The sequence below is a fragment of the Rhinichthys klamathensis genome, unplaced genomic scaffold, assembly GCF_029890125.1.
Source record: "Rhinichthys klamathensis goyatoka isolate OS25496 unplaced genomic scaffold, OSU_Roscu_1.1 h1tg000170l_1, whole genome shotgun sequence".
NCBI classification, from domain to species: domain Eukaryota; kingdom Metazoa; phylum Chordata; class Actinopteri; order Cypriniformes; family Leuciscidae; genus Rhinichthys; species Rhinichthys klamathensis.
In genome coordinates, this window is record NW_026606701.1 from 3,051,549 (window position 1) to 3,069,642 (window position 18,094).

The 18,094-nt window shown below is 36.1% G+C and overlaps 1 protein-coding gene across 1 annotated transcript; it reads right to left on the reverse strand.

Moving 5' to 3' along the window:
• Positions 1–203: 203 nt before the first annotated feature.
• itpk1a (inositol-tetrakisphosphate 1-kinase a) lies at positions 204–17,927 on the reverse strand. The gene is made up of 11 exons (XM_056259972.1): positions 17,692–17,927; positions 17,428–17,524; positions 15,000–15,024; positions 9,586–9,711; positions 9,373–9,490; positions 6,158–6,256; positions 5,928–5,968; positions 3,734–3,899; positions 1,737–1,804; positions 1,302–1,464; positions 204–647 (listed from the first exon to the last, which is right to left on the reverse strand). The coding sequence occupies exons 2-11, from the start codon at positions 17,520–17,522 to the stop codon at positions 346–348; spliced, it is 1,203 nt and encodes a 400-aa protein (XP_056115947.1). The 5' UTR covers positions 17,523–17,524; positions 17,692–17,927; the 3' UTR covers positions 204–345.
• Positions 17,928–18,094: the final 167 nt, after the last annotated feature.

Below are 18,094 nucleotides of genomic sequence, written 5' to 3' on the forward strand. Positions count from 1 at the left end.
AATGCCTTACACCCAAATCATGACACCTATTTTCCTTTCAAGTATCTCATTATTATATTAACATTAATAATATTGTCAGATCCTCCACAAAGCCCTTTTTTCTGAAAATCATGTTCAGTGCAACATTCATAAAAAAAATTAACAAAAAATCACATACATTTTCAGGATCAGGTTGCCCGTTTTAAACATTAAATAAATGAGAAGACAATCAATACACATTTAATCATTTCTAACACAATTCACATTTGGCACAAATGACTTTTCTATACTACACCTACCCTTTAATAAGGGTTTTTTTGGTATGTGAACGGTAATGAAATATTCATATTGCTTTGGCTCTCCGTGTCACTGTGAAGACGTCTCCGCTGCTAAATTGGACCTGCCATGCTGGTGAAAGTTTGGAGCCATGCAAGCACCGCCACAACTCAGTCCTTGATGGGGACCCTTCTTTATCCCCTCGCTGTCCATCAACCAACTGCTTTCATTTCCCAGCAAGCCACAGTGCATCCCGCAGGCAACTGACGGGCTCTGCGCCATCCCGTTCACTCTCAGGTGACCGCATGCCACTCCGATAGATGCCTGACCTTGCAGGACGCTGGTGATATGACTCAACAGGTCATCGAAAAACTCGGGCACTCCCTCGTAACCTGGGGGGAAAAATAAAGGTCGTTTCAGATTTCAGTCGTTAACGGGTGAATGCTCTGAGAGGCAGATCAAAAAATGGAAGATATCATCTGTTGTCTCACTCCTGCGGTGTCACGGGACTCGTGGGATGCACCACTGAGAGATTTCAAAGTGCCGTTCCCTGCTACATACACAAGATCACCATGGCAACAAGCGGAGGGAAGGCCAGGTGGCTTTCAAATATACTGCAAGCCGACAAACACAGCTGTGCCTGCAGCAGATACGATTAGAGTTCTTAAATGAAGGCCTTCAAATGTACTTTTCCCATCCTTTCAAAATGTTCTACACTTTCCTTTGGGACTTTAGCTGAATAATGACATAAAGCTGAAAGCAAAATAGCTTTATAGAGTGAAGAGTCTAATTAATTTAGTCACAAAATCTTATACTATATATATATATATACACATACATATATATATACATACACACATACATATATATATATATATATATATATATATACATACATTACAATACACGAAAAGGCCTCTTTATTATTCCATACTGACACCATGTGGTCTGTTATTGCATTGCTGGTTTTGAAAGTGGGAATATAGTTCAGTGCATAAAAATAACATGTATAACCCACTCCAAAGATTGTGAGGAACTACACGTACCTGGGAATGCGTTGATATCGATGACGGCGTGCTGGCCGGTCTGGTTGTTGATAATGATGTCAATTCCGAACAGAGAAATGCCGAGGGCCTGTCGTAACCTTCTGGAAATCTTCTGAATGACATCATTTCTGGGTGCCCAGTACTGGCCCTCCATGTTGTCCCTCTTGAAGAAACCAGAAATGGGACAAAAAGTATGAAATGCCTGTTTGTTGAACATGTATGGTTATTATTCAATACGAAAGCCAAAACTTTTTATATGTGCTTTTTAATAATATATAAACATTTGAGATATTCATTTAAATGTTAACAGGACTGTTTTTTAGATTAAAACTAAAATGTCTAAATTGAAGGATTTCGCTCAATGTTTCCAGAAGAGTTTAATTGAAGGAAAGCTTAGCATTACTTTAGTAATAAATATAAGGCATGTTGACTTACGAAGGTCAGGTGAGACGAGGACTCTGGTTTGGACACATGATGACTGTTAAAAGATATTGCTCTCCTGTCTAGAGGATAAAAACCACACAACTTGTTCAGTTTTCAAATACAGACTATAAACTTTTTACACTACTGTTCAAAACTTTGGGGTCATCAAGATTTACACTACCGTTCAAAAGTTTGGGGTCGGTACGATTTTAAATACTTTTAAAAGAATTCTCTTCTGCTAACCATGGCTGTGCTTATTTGATTAAAAATACAACAAAAATCAGTTATAGTATTAAATATTATTCCAGTGTAAATCAGCTGTTTTCTGTGTGAATATATAGTAAAGTGTAATTTATTCCTGTGATCAAAGCTGAATTTTCAGCATCACCACTGTCAGTGTCTTCAGTGTCAAATGATCCTTCACAAATCAGTATAATATGAGGATTTGATGCTCAAGAAACATTTATTATTATTATCAATGTTGAAACAGTTGTTGGTCTGTCAGTTGTACAGTTTTTATTTTATTTTATTTTTTTTGGATTCTTTGATGAATAGGAAGTTCAAAAGAACAGCATTTGTTTGAAATCTTTTGTAACATTATAAATGTCTTTACTGTCCTTGATAAATAAAAGTATTGATTTCTTTCCTCCAAAAAATAAAAATAAAATTCTCACTGACCCCAAACTTTTGAACGGTAGTGTATTTTGAAAGAAATGAATACTTTTATTCAGCAAGGACACATTAAATTGATCAAAAGAGACCGTAAAGATATTTATGCTGTAACACAATATTTCTGTTTAAAATAATTTCTATTCATCAAATAATCCTGAAAAAAATATATAAAAAAAATAGTAGGCAGCACAACTGCTTTGCTTTCAACATTAATAATAATAAAAAAATGTTTCCTGAGCACCAAATATGACACTGAAGACTGGAGTAATGGCTGCTGAAAATTCTTTTTTGCCAAAGTAACAAATTAAATGTAATACTACAGTTTTTACTATACTTTTAATCAAACGTATTTGATTTTTACATTTTTTAATTGATTTTTTTTGTCCTTTTAAGCTACATTTATTCATCGAAGACAAATCCCAAATCCTTCATTGTGTGTAAAGTTTATGCAACAAAAATGACTAAATCTGGGCAACGGTGAATTTGATTGTCCATCAGGGGCATCATTCACCAAACCTCACTGACATCTGAGAAGAAAAGCTTTGAGTTGCTTATTTAACGAATACCACGTCAAAGACAAAATAAACCACTTTTCTGTAGCGAGGGAAAGGGTCTAAACATCAGCAACATATGTTGACAGAAAGGTCGAGACAGGCTGAGAGGCCTCGCCATCACACAGAGTTGCTCACGAGTGCCATTAATGTCAATCTCACTTTGTTCTGATACAGCTTTCAAACATAAGGTAACCTTATAAAAAGTTCCAGACTAAGAAGGTTTGTTAGCATACATGCCTGTGTGGATGGTTAAAACTAGCCGAAAGAGACCCGATGTCTAAATTTCTCGACCTGGCACCCTATAAAGTGTTTTTATTGGCTTTGATGCCGCCCAGTGAACTTGTGTCCCATCTGTGACACACACAGAGTGCAATTTGCTGATTTCGACATGAAAAGAACTTAAACCTTGATGAATACAAAGTAATTTATTATATAACTGTATACACTACCTTTCAAAAGGTTTTAATGCTCACCACGGTATAAAAAAAGTGAAAACAGTAAAATTGTTAAATAACATATGTTAAAATATGATTTAATCCTGTGATCGTAAAGCTGGATTTTCAGCATCATTACTCCAGTCTTCAGTGTCACATGATCCTTCAGAAATCATTCTAATATACAGATTTACTGTAACTTTGCATCCTTGCTGAATAAAAGTATTAATTTCTTTAAAAAAAAAACAATGATTTGATTCTTAGTTTGCCTTCTGATTCACTTATCCAGTAAAATACATCAAATACTTTGAATCGTCCATCATAGGGATGTCGGAGTGACTCAACTGACCTGTGGGTCCTGATGGGAAGTTCCTAATGGAGGGCCGATGCACCACGCTGTAGGCCTCTCCCACTACAAACACCTTGTACAGCACTGCATTATGGTTGATGAAGCTCTGGAGGACACATGGGGGCTTTATGTCTTTCAGATCTTCCTCACTAAATATGATGGCCATCTATTGAGCAGAAACCAAATCAACACATTGCAGAGCAGGTTGCTTATAAATTAACATGATGTGATACATAAATTCTTGTTGTGATCTTGAAATGAAAGAAGCAAACGAGAAAAGTGTACTTTCACGACACTAAAAGAGCCACACCAAAACCCCTGTCGATCCATGCTTGTACCTTTTATCTCCTTTAGCTAAGTAAACCTATTTGCTCACTGTCATAAAACACATGACCATCAACCTGTTTGCACAAACACAGTCATTCAGCAGTCGGTGGTGACACATTAATCTAGTACACCCCTCACTGTCAACACCGTAAAACAGAGTTACTAGTGTCTTCAAGCAGTATTCTGAAGGAATGCGAGGGATCGGAGACTTTGCCTGTACATTAGTCACTGTGAATTAAAGATATGGTGACCATAGTGACGGAGGCTGCACCCCTGTTAATCATCCACGAGGACAAAAGGGTTTCTTGGGAATCGGTGCAATGAGAGCTCTGGGATTACACTGTCTTTATATTGAATTTTTAGTAGTGAAAAATAAATATACCAAAATGCATTTGAAATACATGTATTTTATGCTAAGTATACACTATAAATACATTTACATATTTAGGCCTATGTACTTAATATAAATACCCTGCCATTGTACTTTTGGTATACTAAATTGATATACTTAAAGTCTGCTAAATTGGAACCACTAATCTTGTACTTAAAGGTTGTATCAGCGATTTCAGGCCCAAACATTAATGATCACATTCATCTAATCTTTCCTAACGATCCGCTAGCTGCCCGCCCCATAAGCAGGCCGTCAAAAAACCGCGTCTCTGTAGGCAGCCTAGGCTCTGAGATCTGCACACAAAAACAATTGGTTTCACCAACCACTCAAAACCAAAATAAATAGTGTTCCAACCAATCAACGACAGGGGGTGGGTGTTGTCGTAGACATAATAAATACATTGGCTGCTGGAGCGTACGTCAACGGCGCCGCCATATTGCGGAGGGCAACTTTCTCATCCTTCTCATAACGAGAATTGAGAAAAATGCCTGTTTTGTGTGCTGCTTGGGGCTGTACAAATCGCCACACAATTGAAAACAGGTCTCGAGGAATTAGTCACCATGTTTACCAACTGAAAAGGGGTCAATGGGTGTTGTGAGGTTTTGCGCTCGTGCACGGCTGCACGCGAAGTCGGAGCTGAAGAAGAAGCCAGCGTCTATCAACAAACCCATGTTCATTTTTTGACGGCCTGCTTATGGGGCGGGCAGCTAGCGGATCGTTAGGAAATATTAGATGAATGTTATGTGATCATTTATGTTTGGGCCTTTTTTGGGCCTGAAATTGCTGATACAACCTTCAGTTATCTGTAAATAGTGCTTGAGGTCCAACTAAAGATATACTTAAGTATATTTAATTGTGCTAAAGTGGAACTATTAATAGTATACTTAAGGTACACTTTAAATATCTTGCATTTAAAGACTGATATTATACAGAGATCATACTATCCTGACTAATAGTGATAATAAAACAAATGTTAGGCTTTATATTAAGAAATGTGCATTGTGCAATATTGAAGTCCTCCAAATAAAGTTTCATTATAATATTTATATCAGTAAGTCTCAAGCGATATGTCAGTAATTTGAACTATACTTGGTATAAAATAAATGTATTTTAAATAGACATTTTTTCACTTGGTGGATTTTATGAGGCGGAAGTTGCTGTTAAGATAAGCAAAGAAAATATAGAGTTTAAACGATTATTTTTTAATTGTCAAAAATAGGCCTTTCTTCGGTTCTGTAACTTTACTAAATTGTAAATCCTGCATAAAAAGTTGTGATACCCAAGCCCAAAATTAATCACTTTAATGAGACACCATTTAACGTTAGATATGAATGATTAACTAACATCATGTAGCATCTCTTATGTAAAAGATCTGAATAACACAGTGGTCTACAGTACCTGTAGCTTATTACGTAAGAGATATGAAAAATAGTGCAGGTTACAGAAGAGTAAAGTCTGGAGTGTGTGTCTTCTTACCTCATGGGAGTTAATGCCATGAGCTACCTGGGTTTTGCAAACTGCAATCAAACAGAAATAGTGTGAAAATGTGTGTCGCTCCAGTACACATGAGCAAAAATATAAGAAACAGTTCATTTGAAGTCAAATGGACTGTTGAGAGAAACCCCTGCTCTGAATGAGAGGCATGTGTGCAAATCCATGTATAAATTGTCACGAAGATTACTGCTGATTTTAAATGGCAAACTTACTGAAAGGAAATGTGATTCCATGTTTGTGGAGTTGCTCCAGAGTCTCAGTGCCACATTCACTCTTGAGAACTATGAATGGAGGTGAGCAGATTCTGTCATCTACAGAAAACACACATTAAAAATGCATTTCATACATACAGTGACAGGGTGATACAACTTGTATGTTGTATGACAGTATGACATCAGGGATACAACTTCCCTGATGTCATACTGAAGAAAAAATAATTATTTAAATCATGCAATTCTTAGTTATTCTTAGTTTGGCATAAACTTTTATTATATGTGTTTACTGTGAAATTGTATTACTATTATTTTTAAAACAAACTTAACTGCTTAATGTTTGAAAAACTTTTTTGGACCAACCAAATATAACAATATCAGATATTTTGACAAGGGAAGGGTGGTTCAGGTTATAAAATGTCACATGGTGTGACTCTCCAAAAATGTACAGTATAATATTTATGAATTAATGATTCATGATATTTGTCAAAAATAAATAATACTTTTTACCTTGGAAGTATTAAACACTTTTCTGAAAATGATTTTTAGGATTAAGTTAGTCACTATGTTTTAAAATAATAATAATAATAATAAAAAAATTCCATACAATATTTTTAATACTATGGAAGTCGATGGGGTCCATCAACTGTTTGGTTACCGACATTATTCTTCTTTTGTGTTCAGCAGAAGAAAGAAACTCATACAGGTTTGAAACAACTTGTTGGTGAGTAAATGATGATATAATTTGAATTTTTGGGTGAGCTATCACTTTAAACACAGAAACTCAATGTCAATGTTAAGAAAGCTTTGACAACATCTTCTTCATGGACCTGATCATGTTTGGCCACACTCTGATTTAGTTTGTAAAGATCTGGCAGAAATACAAGGTGGTGTATTTTCAGTTATTTTCTTCAATGTGTTTTGATTTCATCTCACATTCTCTCTCTAACAGGCCAGGCGACAACATCTTGACAAGATTAACCAGCACACCCTGAGCATAACTCCTGGTAGACACCAAGTTTAGATGGGGATTGTAATGATGTGTAGCCTGCACACATTTTAAGTGATGACTACACTTTCTACAGGATAATATTACTACCGGATCCATGGAAACATTTAAAACTAAACCGCTGGGGAATCTGTGAATTTTCAGCCTGCTTTTGATCTGCAACCATCAATTAAATCTTATAAACAGCTTCTTTTCCAAGAGCCAAAGTGCAGACTATTTATAGCCCCTCAAAACAGTCTATTTCTATGTTGAGTGGCTCAATGCAACTCAGTGATATAAAGCATCTCATTTCACATTAGACAAGGAACATGAATCCATTTGATCAAACAAGCAGTAACCTTTAAAGCAGCCACAAACGCTGAACACAGATGTGTGACAATTATGTATGAGATAAAGTGGATTTGGATGTGGATATGGGTTGATATAGGGGTATGGGTTGATTATGATTCATTATGAAGTCACATGATGAGCACCAATTTACACAACTAAGTTAACTGACACAAGATTAACTCTTCCAAAATAGTGTTGAGCTTTCCTGCAAATCCCATGAGTAAGAACATAAATGTAAGTCACGTAACGCAGTACTTGTTTTACATTCAAACATTACCAAGACAGCTTGTTGTCCTCTATTCATATGGACTCACGTTCGATTAGCTCATGGAAAAAATGGTCTCATTTAACAAAGTCAGTCATTGATGACAATTGCTGATAGAGGTATTCATGTATTGAGCAATTGAGTTATTTCAAAAGGGATCTTGAGTAATACAGAGGGTATGGGCTATGTTATCTTTCTTTTTCCAGAATCCCTTGCAGTGTTGTTTCATAAGCTAATAGCCATAGAGCCGGTTGCCTGGTGAATGGGCCCGAGAAAATAGTCACTCCCTTTGTATCCTAAACAGAGTCGTCTCTTTCTTAGAGACAGGGGAAGCACCAAGGCGGATGGTTAACTTCACACTAACCCTCAGCTGACACTCCTTTACCCACACGTCTCTCGGGAGAACATTGATGATATGGTTTTAATAGGCCAACATCGGCTTCTCTGATCTGAATACAAGAGATTTTTCCCTGAACAATTTTGAAAGCCATTTCTATAATAAACACGTGGAGTTTATGCAGCTTGAGTGTGGCTGTCATGAAAGCAAAAGAGGGACAAAACAAAGTAGATATCCTATAATTCATGGTAATTTTAATTTATTGACTCAAAATGGGATCCTGATATTATAATTTGTAATAAAAAAGTTGTACTAAATTCTAAAAGAATGCAAATTGAAACCCCACTGTACACTAGTACCAATCAAATGTTTGGGGTTTTTTGTTTTGTTATTTTGAATGAATGAATACTTTTATTTAGTAAGGACACATTAAATTGATTAAAAGTGACAGAAGAGACCTTTAGAATGCTACAAAAAAATTCTATTCACATAAATGCAGTTTTGAAGTTTCTATTCATCAAAAAATCCTGCAAAATATGTTCGCAATTTTCACAAAAATTCAGCTTTGCCGTCACAGAAATAAATGACATTTTAAAATATATTCAAATAGAAAACAGTTATGTAACAATATTTCATAATATTACTGTTTTACTGTATTTTTTATCAAATAAATGCAAGCTTGGTAAGCAGAAAAGACTTATTTTAAAAGCTTCTTACAGTCCCCAAAATTTTGAATGGTAGTATATTTGTAAATACCAATGTGTGTGAATGTTTAGGTTGAATATTTTGAATAAGAGTGCAGATTGTGATGGAATTCCTTAGGCACTATGACATTCTCACAGCTGGTGATTCTGTTGGCCTGTAGTTAGCCGGCGGGCCTCCTGTTCTTTCTGTGGCCAGTGAATGCAGCGCGCAAGCAGCACAAAGAATGAACGACTCAGCAGCTTTAGGACATAAGCCCTCCATAAGCCTCACACTTCCCCTGCGCAAAGGCAAAAACCTGCCCTCCTCGTGATGGTTCACCCCTGAAGAACAAAGGAGGATCTAAAGGCCTGGTTTATAGAACCCTTTACAACATTTAGAATTACTGGAAATGCTGTAAACGGTCTAAGTCCATATTCAATTTATTCCTGCACACTAGGGCGGGCTTATCTGAAATGGGGGATACCACTGTAATTGGGTTGCCCATCTTTAATAATTGTATTTAGCACAGCTGTACTTTGCGTGATTACGTCACATTCATGTACTTTTGTGTATCTGTGCTGTAGACAGACCTTGCATGCAGTCTTCAAGTTTATGGATTAGAGTGTATGACTTGCAGCGGTCCAGCAGGGTACGAATGGCTGGAAGAGGGTCCAGAATCACTGTTTCAGGGTGAGCATCTATGTAGTCCTGGAAAAAGAAATGGAAAATTCAACGATTCATAATACAGTGTATGATTGAAGCATGACAAATTTATGGCTACTTGAGTGGATTTGCTTAGTTACCTGAACACCCTGAACAAGTAGCATCGACTCTGTGACATTCTGGTCAGCATCAACAATGTGGTCGGTCAGCTTGTGGATGATGACATCAAATGGTCCCTGCTTCTCTATTGGCTGGCTCAGATCCAGCTAGACCGGGAGAACAAGGTCAGGAGCTCAGTAAACATCCACGAGACATTTTTCAGCAATAACCCTCTGGGAGCACTCGTATGTCAATATATAAATAGGCAAACGATGTATTTTTCTGCAAATGCACCTGTGAGCATTATTTGTAAGAAAATAAGTATGATAATAAGTGTTAGCAAATTCAGTTGAACAGGTTGAAACAGCATTGATATACTTTGAAATTCCAGTTTTACCACAAAATTCAGTTTGCTCAAGGGGGATGTTTTAAAGAACAGACGTTTACGCTGTGACGCTAATTGTAAAGGTGTGATCTGTACTGTCACTCAGACTAAACTGACTGCTAAACTCTGAAAACAAAGTGAATTCTATGTTAGTCAAATCCAATTTGTGGATTATTTTCTGTTTATTAGACACAACCCCTATAGGTACATGCCATGGTTGTGACTCAGATTAACACATCACAACAAGGGAAGGGGAAAGTGCCTGTGTACTTTCAGCCTGTTTTCATTTACCAAACTCTGACATTGACATTAGAAAGCTAAATTCACAGCAATGTAGATTTGTAAAATGGTACAGAAACAATATAGTATCCAGTGTATGATAGACAGTGCAATGTGTTCTGAAGGCTTTACATGTCGTCAACATGAAGAAAGGCTGCTTGGGGCACACAAAAAAACATGTGGTTCCTTTACCATGGGTTTAACCTTTGGGGATGTGAAAATATTTATTTTGGATCAGACCACAACGGTTCTCGTCAAACGTCAGAGGCATTTGTACATGACCTAGGCAGTTAAAAGGGGACGGCGGCATCCCCTCAGTGCACTTTTATTTAAAATACTTTGACCTAGTCCAGATTTCCTCTTTCAAAGGCAGCACCAAATAAAGGACTATGGGCTGTGGGGACCACCAGAAACAGAGAAAGTGGCAATCCTAAGGGGCGTATTAGCTTATTCCCTAAATGATTCTGTTTCCTATGACAATGTCTGGAAACATTATAATAGCCAGCGCTGATGTGTGACAAACAATTTGCGAAAACAGACATAAAGAACGAAGAAGATGACAAAGAGAAAGTGACACACAGATTCCACACAGACACATCATGACAGTTCAGAGAGACGACCCCCCTCCACTTCCTTTTTGTAGAGGATACTCAGCTGATACACACATCATCGGATATAAAGCATGACACAGCCATGTGTTACATCAAATTAATGTTGTCTTAGCGTTTTAAAGTAGCTTTTTAAACAGGCAAAGAGCTTTATTGATTCTTGGAAATTGAGGCCTAATTTGCTTTGCTATTATCATTCTTCTATTTCCACTCCTCATCTAACAGACGTCTTCCTGAAAAACAGAACTAAATATATAACTTGCTGTTAACTTCTGTTAAACAGTGAGGGGCATGATAACATTACACCAAGTTAAGTGTTAAACGAAGGAGGTGATGGCAAACAAAAAGTCCATCTAAGTATGTCATTTTCTTGGCTTCTGCACAATTGATTACTGGGTGGCTTAATCAATTACGAGAGTAGGCAGGAATGAAAAAAGAAAATTTAATCAATATGTTATATACTGCCATTCAAAGGTTTGGGGTCAGTAAGATTTTTTAAAAGAAATTAATACTTTTGTTAGCAAGGAAGCATTACATTGATCAAAAATGACAGTAAAGACATTTATAATATTACAAAAGATTTCTATTTCAAATAAATTATATTCTTCTGAACAAACCAAATCAGCCTATTAGAATAATTCCAGAAGAACCCTGTGACACTGAAGAAATTTATAAAAATAGAAAAGTTAAAATGATTAAATATCGTTAATATTTCACAATATTAAATAAATGCTGCCTTGATGAACATAAGAGATTTCATTCAAAACATACCGACCCCAAATGTTTGATAAAAATATATACGTTTATGAGGATAATATGTTGTCACTCTCCTGACCCTCTGGCTTTTATATTTTTAAAACAAGTGTGGGTATATGTTCTTGAGAAAGTGTAATTATCTTATCTCTGTGACATGCTGAAACTGCACTTATATATAAATGTACTATGAACCTATAAAATAGTTTAATAAACAAAGTAGGACAGGCTGACAAGATGGCCGACAAATACTTTTTAACTTTTATTGTTGCCCACAGAAAATACACTACCAAAGCCATAAATCATTTGAGATATTCAAAACATTAATGAAGTGATGACATGAAGTGATGAAATTCAGCAGTCTCTCCATCGTTTTTAGTGACTTAATGATTTAATGATCACATTATCTTAATCAAATTAATGACACTCCCCCTGTCTAAAGTGATAAACCCATGGACTGATTGCTAGATTGTGAAGTACTTTAGGGACCATATAAAATCTATGACTGGGTGCAGCTGGGTAGCCTATTGTATGATGTGTAAACAGGTCAAAGTCCATTCTTTACTCTCTTTGGTATCCACGCCCTACATGCTGGTTAGCAAAAAGGTGTTTATTATGCATCCTGGGAGTGGAGAAAAGCCCTCAGTGTTTCACTCATCCAGACAGTTTCACTGATAAGGGTCTGACTCTAGTAAAGGACCAGAATGAAGGAACAAGGACCTTGGTTTAGTCTTGCAGCCTTCACAGGCAAGTCCCAAAATAAAACAAGGTGACTGTGTTCCCAGAATTTTTATCATAACTATACACTTTCGTGGCAAAACAGTAAAGACCAATGTTTGTCCATAAACATAATTGAGTTCCTTGCAAGCAAATCTTCACTTCAACCAGCTTAGTTTGCTATAAGAGACCCTTACGTATCTCAGGGCCACCACAATATAAACATGGTTGACAAGGGCATGTCCAACTGGAATGTGCAAATACTGTCTTCATATGTCTGTTAAAAACATTACCACAAAGAGCCAGTCATTTACTCCAGGATAAAGCATTAGATCCAAAAATCTGAAACCACTAGTGAAATGTTTTTATTTAGCATTTTTATAATTTAATACTTTTTTTAGCTTCATATTTTTCTAGTTTTACGTTTTTGAAAATTAATATTAAATATTTATTCTTCATTTTATGTCTCTTTTAAACCTGCAGGTTTAAGTAGATTTTTAAATCACAGATTTTCATTGTGGTCTCACACAAAATCTTAATGTCTTAAACTTGACACATACATTTATACATTCTAATGGCTTTTACATCTCTGTGAGTCATGCGTCTAATGATTTATCAGTGCCAAGGTGAAGCAAAGGAAAGGTGCCACAAATGCAATATCATTCAACAAATACCCATAATGCTGTTAACTCTCTATCCTTGAGCAATCATGGTGATAGCCTAACTTGAAAAAAGTCAGGCAAGAACAGTTCATCAGCACTTAAAATGGGGTACTAATTGTTTTTGTAAGTATTAGAGACCAAGGACATCTATAGAAGACAAAAATACAACGCTCTCGTCCCTGACAAAGCCAGGTGTTCTTTCCTAGGTTGTTTTTTTACAGTGCCATTGTTACAACGTTCATTTTGACAGCACATTTTGATTCCATTTTAGTCATAGTCTTTTGACTAAAATGCCATTTAGTTTTAGTCATATTTTAGTCATCTGAATTGATTAAGTTTTAGTCTATTTTAGTCGACTGAATATTATAAGATTTTATCTACAGTACATTTAGTCGACTAATATCTAATGGGTTTAGTTTAATTGTAATACCAATATACTCTTGGAGAAAACATCTATTAACCTGTTAATATAAATGATATTATTATTTGAGTATGCAATCCAGACACAGATTTAGCCTAAATCCTGTGACATATAACATGTCTTTATTTATCTTAAAAAATTAAATAAAACCACTTCTCATAAATGAACAATAACATAGCCTTCTTTTTAATTAATGATATATGCATTCTTTATAACAACTTCCATACAGCATTCTACATTATTTCAAGAAGATATGTTTTTTCATATACATTTAATATAGATCAATCCTTATTAAAGCTGTTAAGGTTATTCAGTCAAGAACATTGAGTGATTTTCTCTTTTTCTTTTGTTATTTGATTAACATAAATGACGGACAGCAGCAGGTTATTTGACTGCTGTCACTTTAAGGCTGAATGCACATATCAAATACACTGATACACATCCGATGGTTTACATTCACCTAAGACATAACCAACTGTGTTTATGTGAATACTCGCCAAAATGGACATTTTGACATAATTTTGTGTGTATTTGTACTCGTGCGCTGCCTGAGAAACTTTGTCACGCTTTTTCAGATTTATCCATGTTTGCTCTTCTCTTTCTCCAAGACGTTTACATTTGTGAACGTTTTATGAGACATGCAGCATATGCTAACTTATGTCCCGCCGGGTAGACGAGCATGTTGCAGTTCAAATGTGCGCATCTACCGCGCAGGACATAATTCTAAACGGATCTCTTCCCAAATCGTCCCTCCCTAAGATTTCGTCTTGTTTTTATTCGTTGACGAAAATGTCAATCGATTTTCATCATAGAAGTTTGTCATTCATAAGTTGTTTTTATTTATGTCGTTGATGAAACTTACGACGAAAATTATTCATCAACATAATTAACACTGCATTGTTTGGGTTTAATCTACTCTCCAAAAAATCATCCTCTTGACTGAAGCCAAGTATGCTAGATTAAACAGGAACAAATGCCAGACTTAAAGACCTCTGTGTACTCTGCTATCCCACTGCACTAATGTCCTCAGCATGTCCTTAGAATTACTTGATAAGCGGAAAAATAACATACAGTACAATCTATTAAGGCAATGCTTTAGCTTAGACTGATCAGCCTGATACAAACTATTAGCCAAGAAAAGGCTAATCAGTGCAATTTCCATGCAATTTTATAAAGGCAAACTTATGTTTCTGTTATGTTAGGCTATATTAGGCACTGGCTGAGAACCTTTTGACGCAAAAAAAAAGTCTCTATAAGCAGTTTACTGGCATTTATTCAATGGCAAACAGCCACAAAAAAGTTCATGCAATAACAGTATGAGCATTAACAATATGGCATTATTATTATACAATAAATGTAGAATTCCACCTGCATGTATAGGTGACTATTTGTCTAGTAATGCAATGCAAGAAACAGTAATAGTACGTAATACTCTGATGGTGATATTTTCAATTGAAGTGTCCCCAGGCATAATAGCTTCATTTACATTTAATGAAAGGCACGTTTGTAATGTTTAGAACAGCTGCTGACAAGCGTATTGTTGCACCGACTTCACATTAATGGACAGGCTTTTTTTGTGCCATGGAAAATTCATTTAAAAGAAAAAAAAAAGGTCAAAAGGGTATCTTACCTGGATCATCTCTATGCCTTGTTTCCTGGAAAACAAAAAAAAGAGGAAAAACAAACTATGAATGTTTTATATAAATTCCATGTGACATGCAGTCAGAGCATTGTTGTCTTGCATAATAAACAACATTTAATTGAATTTGGAATAATGAGAACTTCACAATGAGACAAATTATTAGGGAGACAACGCTCAACAAGACAGAAAAAAATACTGTTACTTGGCAACCCAAAAGCAGTTGCTCTTTAGGTTTGGATTGCTGTGTCTCACACAAATAGGACAGGATTCTCAGAGTTCCCTCTCCAAAAACAAATACACGCACATGGTTAAAATTAGGATTCCTTCCTATCCAATTCCAGCCATTTCCAGATGGTGCATTTATTTAACAATGAGTCTGATTGATCAGTTCTTGTGATGTGAGAATATCTGTATTTTTGCAAATTCATGAGTTGGGCAGCTTTAGGTTGTCAAGTCCCTGAAAATAACTAAGTGCACATTGTTTTCAACAGCTGACAAACCTGTTGTGATTTAATGAATGACAAGTGCCGAGCCAGAAGTTTGTTTCTAAATCCTCAGAGCTATAGGTGAAATCATCCCAAGTCCCAAGGCAAATACACCAGTCAAAAAGAATAACAAATCACTGAACATGTTGCACAAGCTTAGGTAAAATCCCATTGCAAACCGGTTATCTGTAGGCTAAAACATGCTCATAAAAGAAAAGAGATCACATTACATTAGCTCAAAAACACGTAACGTTCGTTCAGAAACGCCATGTGGCCTACGCACAATATATCATCCACACAGATATGCATCTAAGGTATGTCCAATGCCTCCCTCAGCAAACAGAACATTTATGGCTCTACAGTCATATTGATGAAAATGCAGTGCAGAACTGAATAACCTAGGTAACATAATTAAGCTTTGAATCAGTTAAGTAACAAGCACAATCTTGCTGCCGACTCTTAGGAATGCATGGAGTCTAAACAGATATGCAAACAATGCTACTTTTAAGTCTGTGGAATTGAAGACTGCCTAACTGCCTGGTGCTTATCCAGGTAACCGCCAGTGAACTTTGTCCAAGCCTTTGTCTTTTTATGACCAAAAATTCCACAGATAGTTTTATAGCCAACTAATTATGAGAATACCGGGACAGTGTTATAAGTTCTATTTTTTTTAATAAGCAATCTCACAAAATGTCAGAAGCAGGGACTGACAGGTAGATTGACTACGTTGATATCCATGTTTTATGGTTGAAAATTTCATATGATGGGTACAGTGAGAGTGTAGGTACATTTCAAATCTATACTGACTTACATTAGAGTAGTGGTTTATTAGGGGGAGGGTAGAGAGTTGCAGGAAGAGAGTTCTGTTGAGAGTTCTCTGATTGTTAAGAGAAGTAAAAACTAGAACAGATGACAGTGAGAAATAGTGAGGAAATAGCGTAATGAATTTTTGTTACAGTAAAGTGAGTGAAGTGACTGTGTTGATGGCTGATGAGAAAAGAGGACATGAGGAGGTGTGATGAATCATGTTTCCTATATCCTTTAACACTATATTTCTACACACCCCACTTGTTTCAGTTATCTATAACTAAATTTGTAAGTAGTAGTAAATATAAACTCTATGCACTCATGATTTGACACTTTTCCAGATAGCTCCTCCCAGAAATAAATATCTAATTTTACTAATACTAAATAGCAAGCAGTTTGAATGTGTATTGCTTAAAAATAAATAGTATATATATGTTTATTCCTTAAAAAGTATATATTGTAAATTTTTTGTAGTATTAAGCAATCCAAACTGACCCTTTTTCAATCACTAGGCTAGAAACTATAGTTCTTATTTCTTTGCTACTTTCCAATGGTGCCAAGTAACCATTCCATACTTGCAACTTTTTGTGTTTAAGAGATTCAGATGTCAACTACTACTCATTTCAACTATATGTATTTCAAAAGTATCCCAGTTTTCATATCAGCAATGAAACAGGTGCTAGTAGCTTTTTAATATAGGCTACATTTGTATGTATTCACATTGTTACCAGTACCATTTTACTCTTAGTTACAATTTTACTTATGACAAGTAAAAAGCACTTGAAACTAGCGAGATAAGAAACGTTACCGGTCACACTTGGGATAGATATGGTATCTCATAAGGAACTAGCATCTCTTGGATAGTTAAAACGTAAATAGGTACCAGCGACTGGAACACACATTAGTCCGAAGTGCTATTATCTAACGTTAATTAAACTCACTGGTGAAATTGAAAAAGCCTACCTTTTGCATAACTTAGCCTACTGCTCTATCGAAAAATTTATTTTAGTAACATAACTAAATATTAGTTAGTTTAAAGGAACAAATATTAAAACAACTTGCCACAGGTATTTTGGATAGACTGATATGTCCGGTTGACTCGCGCTGAGATGCGCTTTACGCACCTGCACAAATCCACGAAGGTCTGGAAACTGAGTTTTTTAATCTTCTTCTCGCTGAGCCAGTATCCAACTCTCTTTCCTTTTACGAACGTCTGCATCTCTGAGGAGAGAGAGATAGGCTATGTCAGTCCATAATATGCAGAGTGTATTAATAAAGAAATCGAACAGCAGGTGTTTAGTATTGTGAACTAAACGAGAAGCAACTTTGAGTGGTTAATGTAAAAAATACAGAAAATGTCATGACGGCATGTCTGAACCTAACTTTACCTGACAGAATCAATGAGCTCTGATCAGTTACGAGTCTCGTAAAGTCACAGGTTTAGACTGTCCTCAGTAGTCCATCCAGATTTGCTAGTGCCCTCCAGAATGCGTGTCCCTCTGTCTAAATAGTTCAATTTTATGACAACTTCGTCACATTATTTATATGACAGCAACACGTATCGACATAACACACACATCATGACACATCAGAGTATGAAACCGGCGCGTAGCTATATGTCCCAATTGTCTAACTTCAGAAGTGAAAACCCTAACGTTATATATCCAAATGGTCTGTCCATTACTTAGCTAGCAATGCTGTCGATTAGCGATGTAATGTTGATTGGCCATTTGGAGGACAGCGACGAAACTTGTTTGCCCAGACACACCCTCTTTCAGAGGCGGGCAGCCG

What these genes read in the sequence shown, in the direction of transcription:
- itpk1a (XM_056259972.1), bottom strand. Translation starts at nt 17,522, where the DNA reads ATGCAGACGTTCGTAAAAGGAAAGAGAGTTGGATACTGGCTCAGCGAG. An exon ending in AAGGCATAGAGATGATCCAG is followed by an intron (nt 9,712 to 14,999) that starts GTAAGATACCCT and finishes CTCCCGGTCTAG; the next exon opens with CTGGATCTGAGCCAGCCAAT. An exon ending in TGGAATCACATTTCCTTTCA is followed by an intron (nt 5,969 to 6,157) that starts GTAAGTTTGCCA and finishes GTTTGATTGCAG; the next exon opens with TTTGCAAAACCCAGGTAGCT.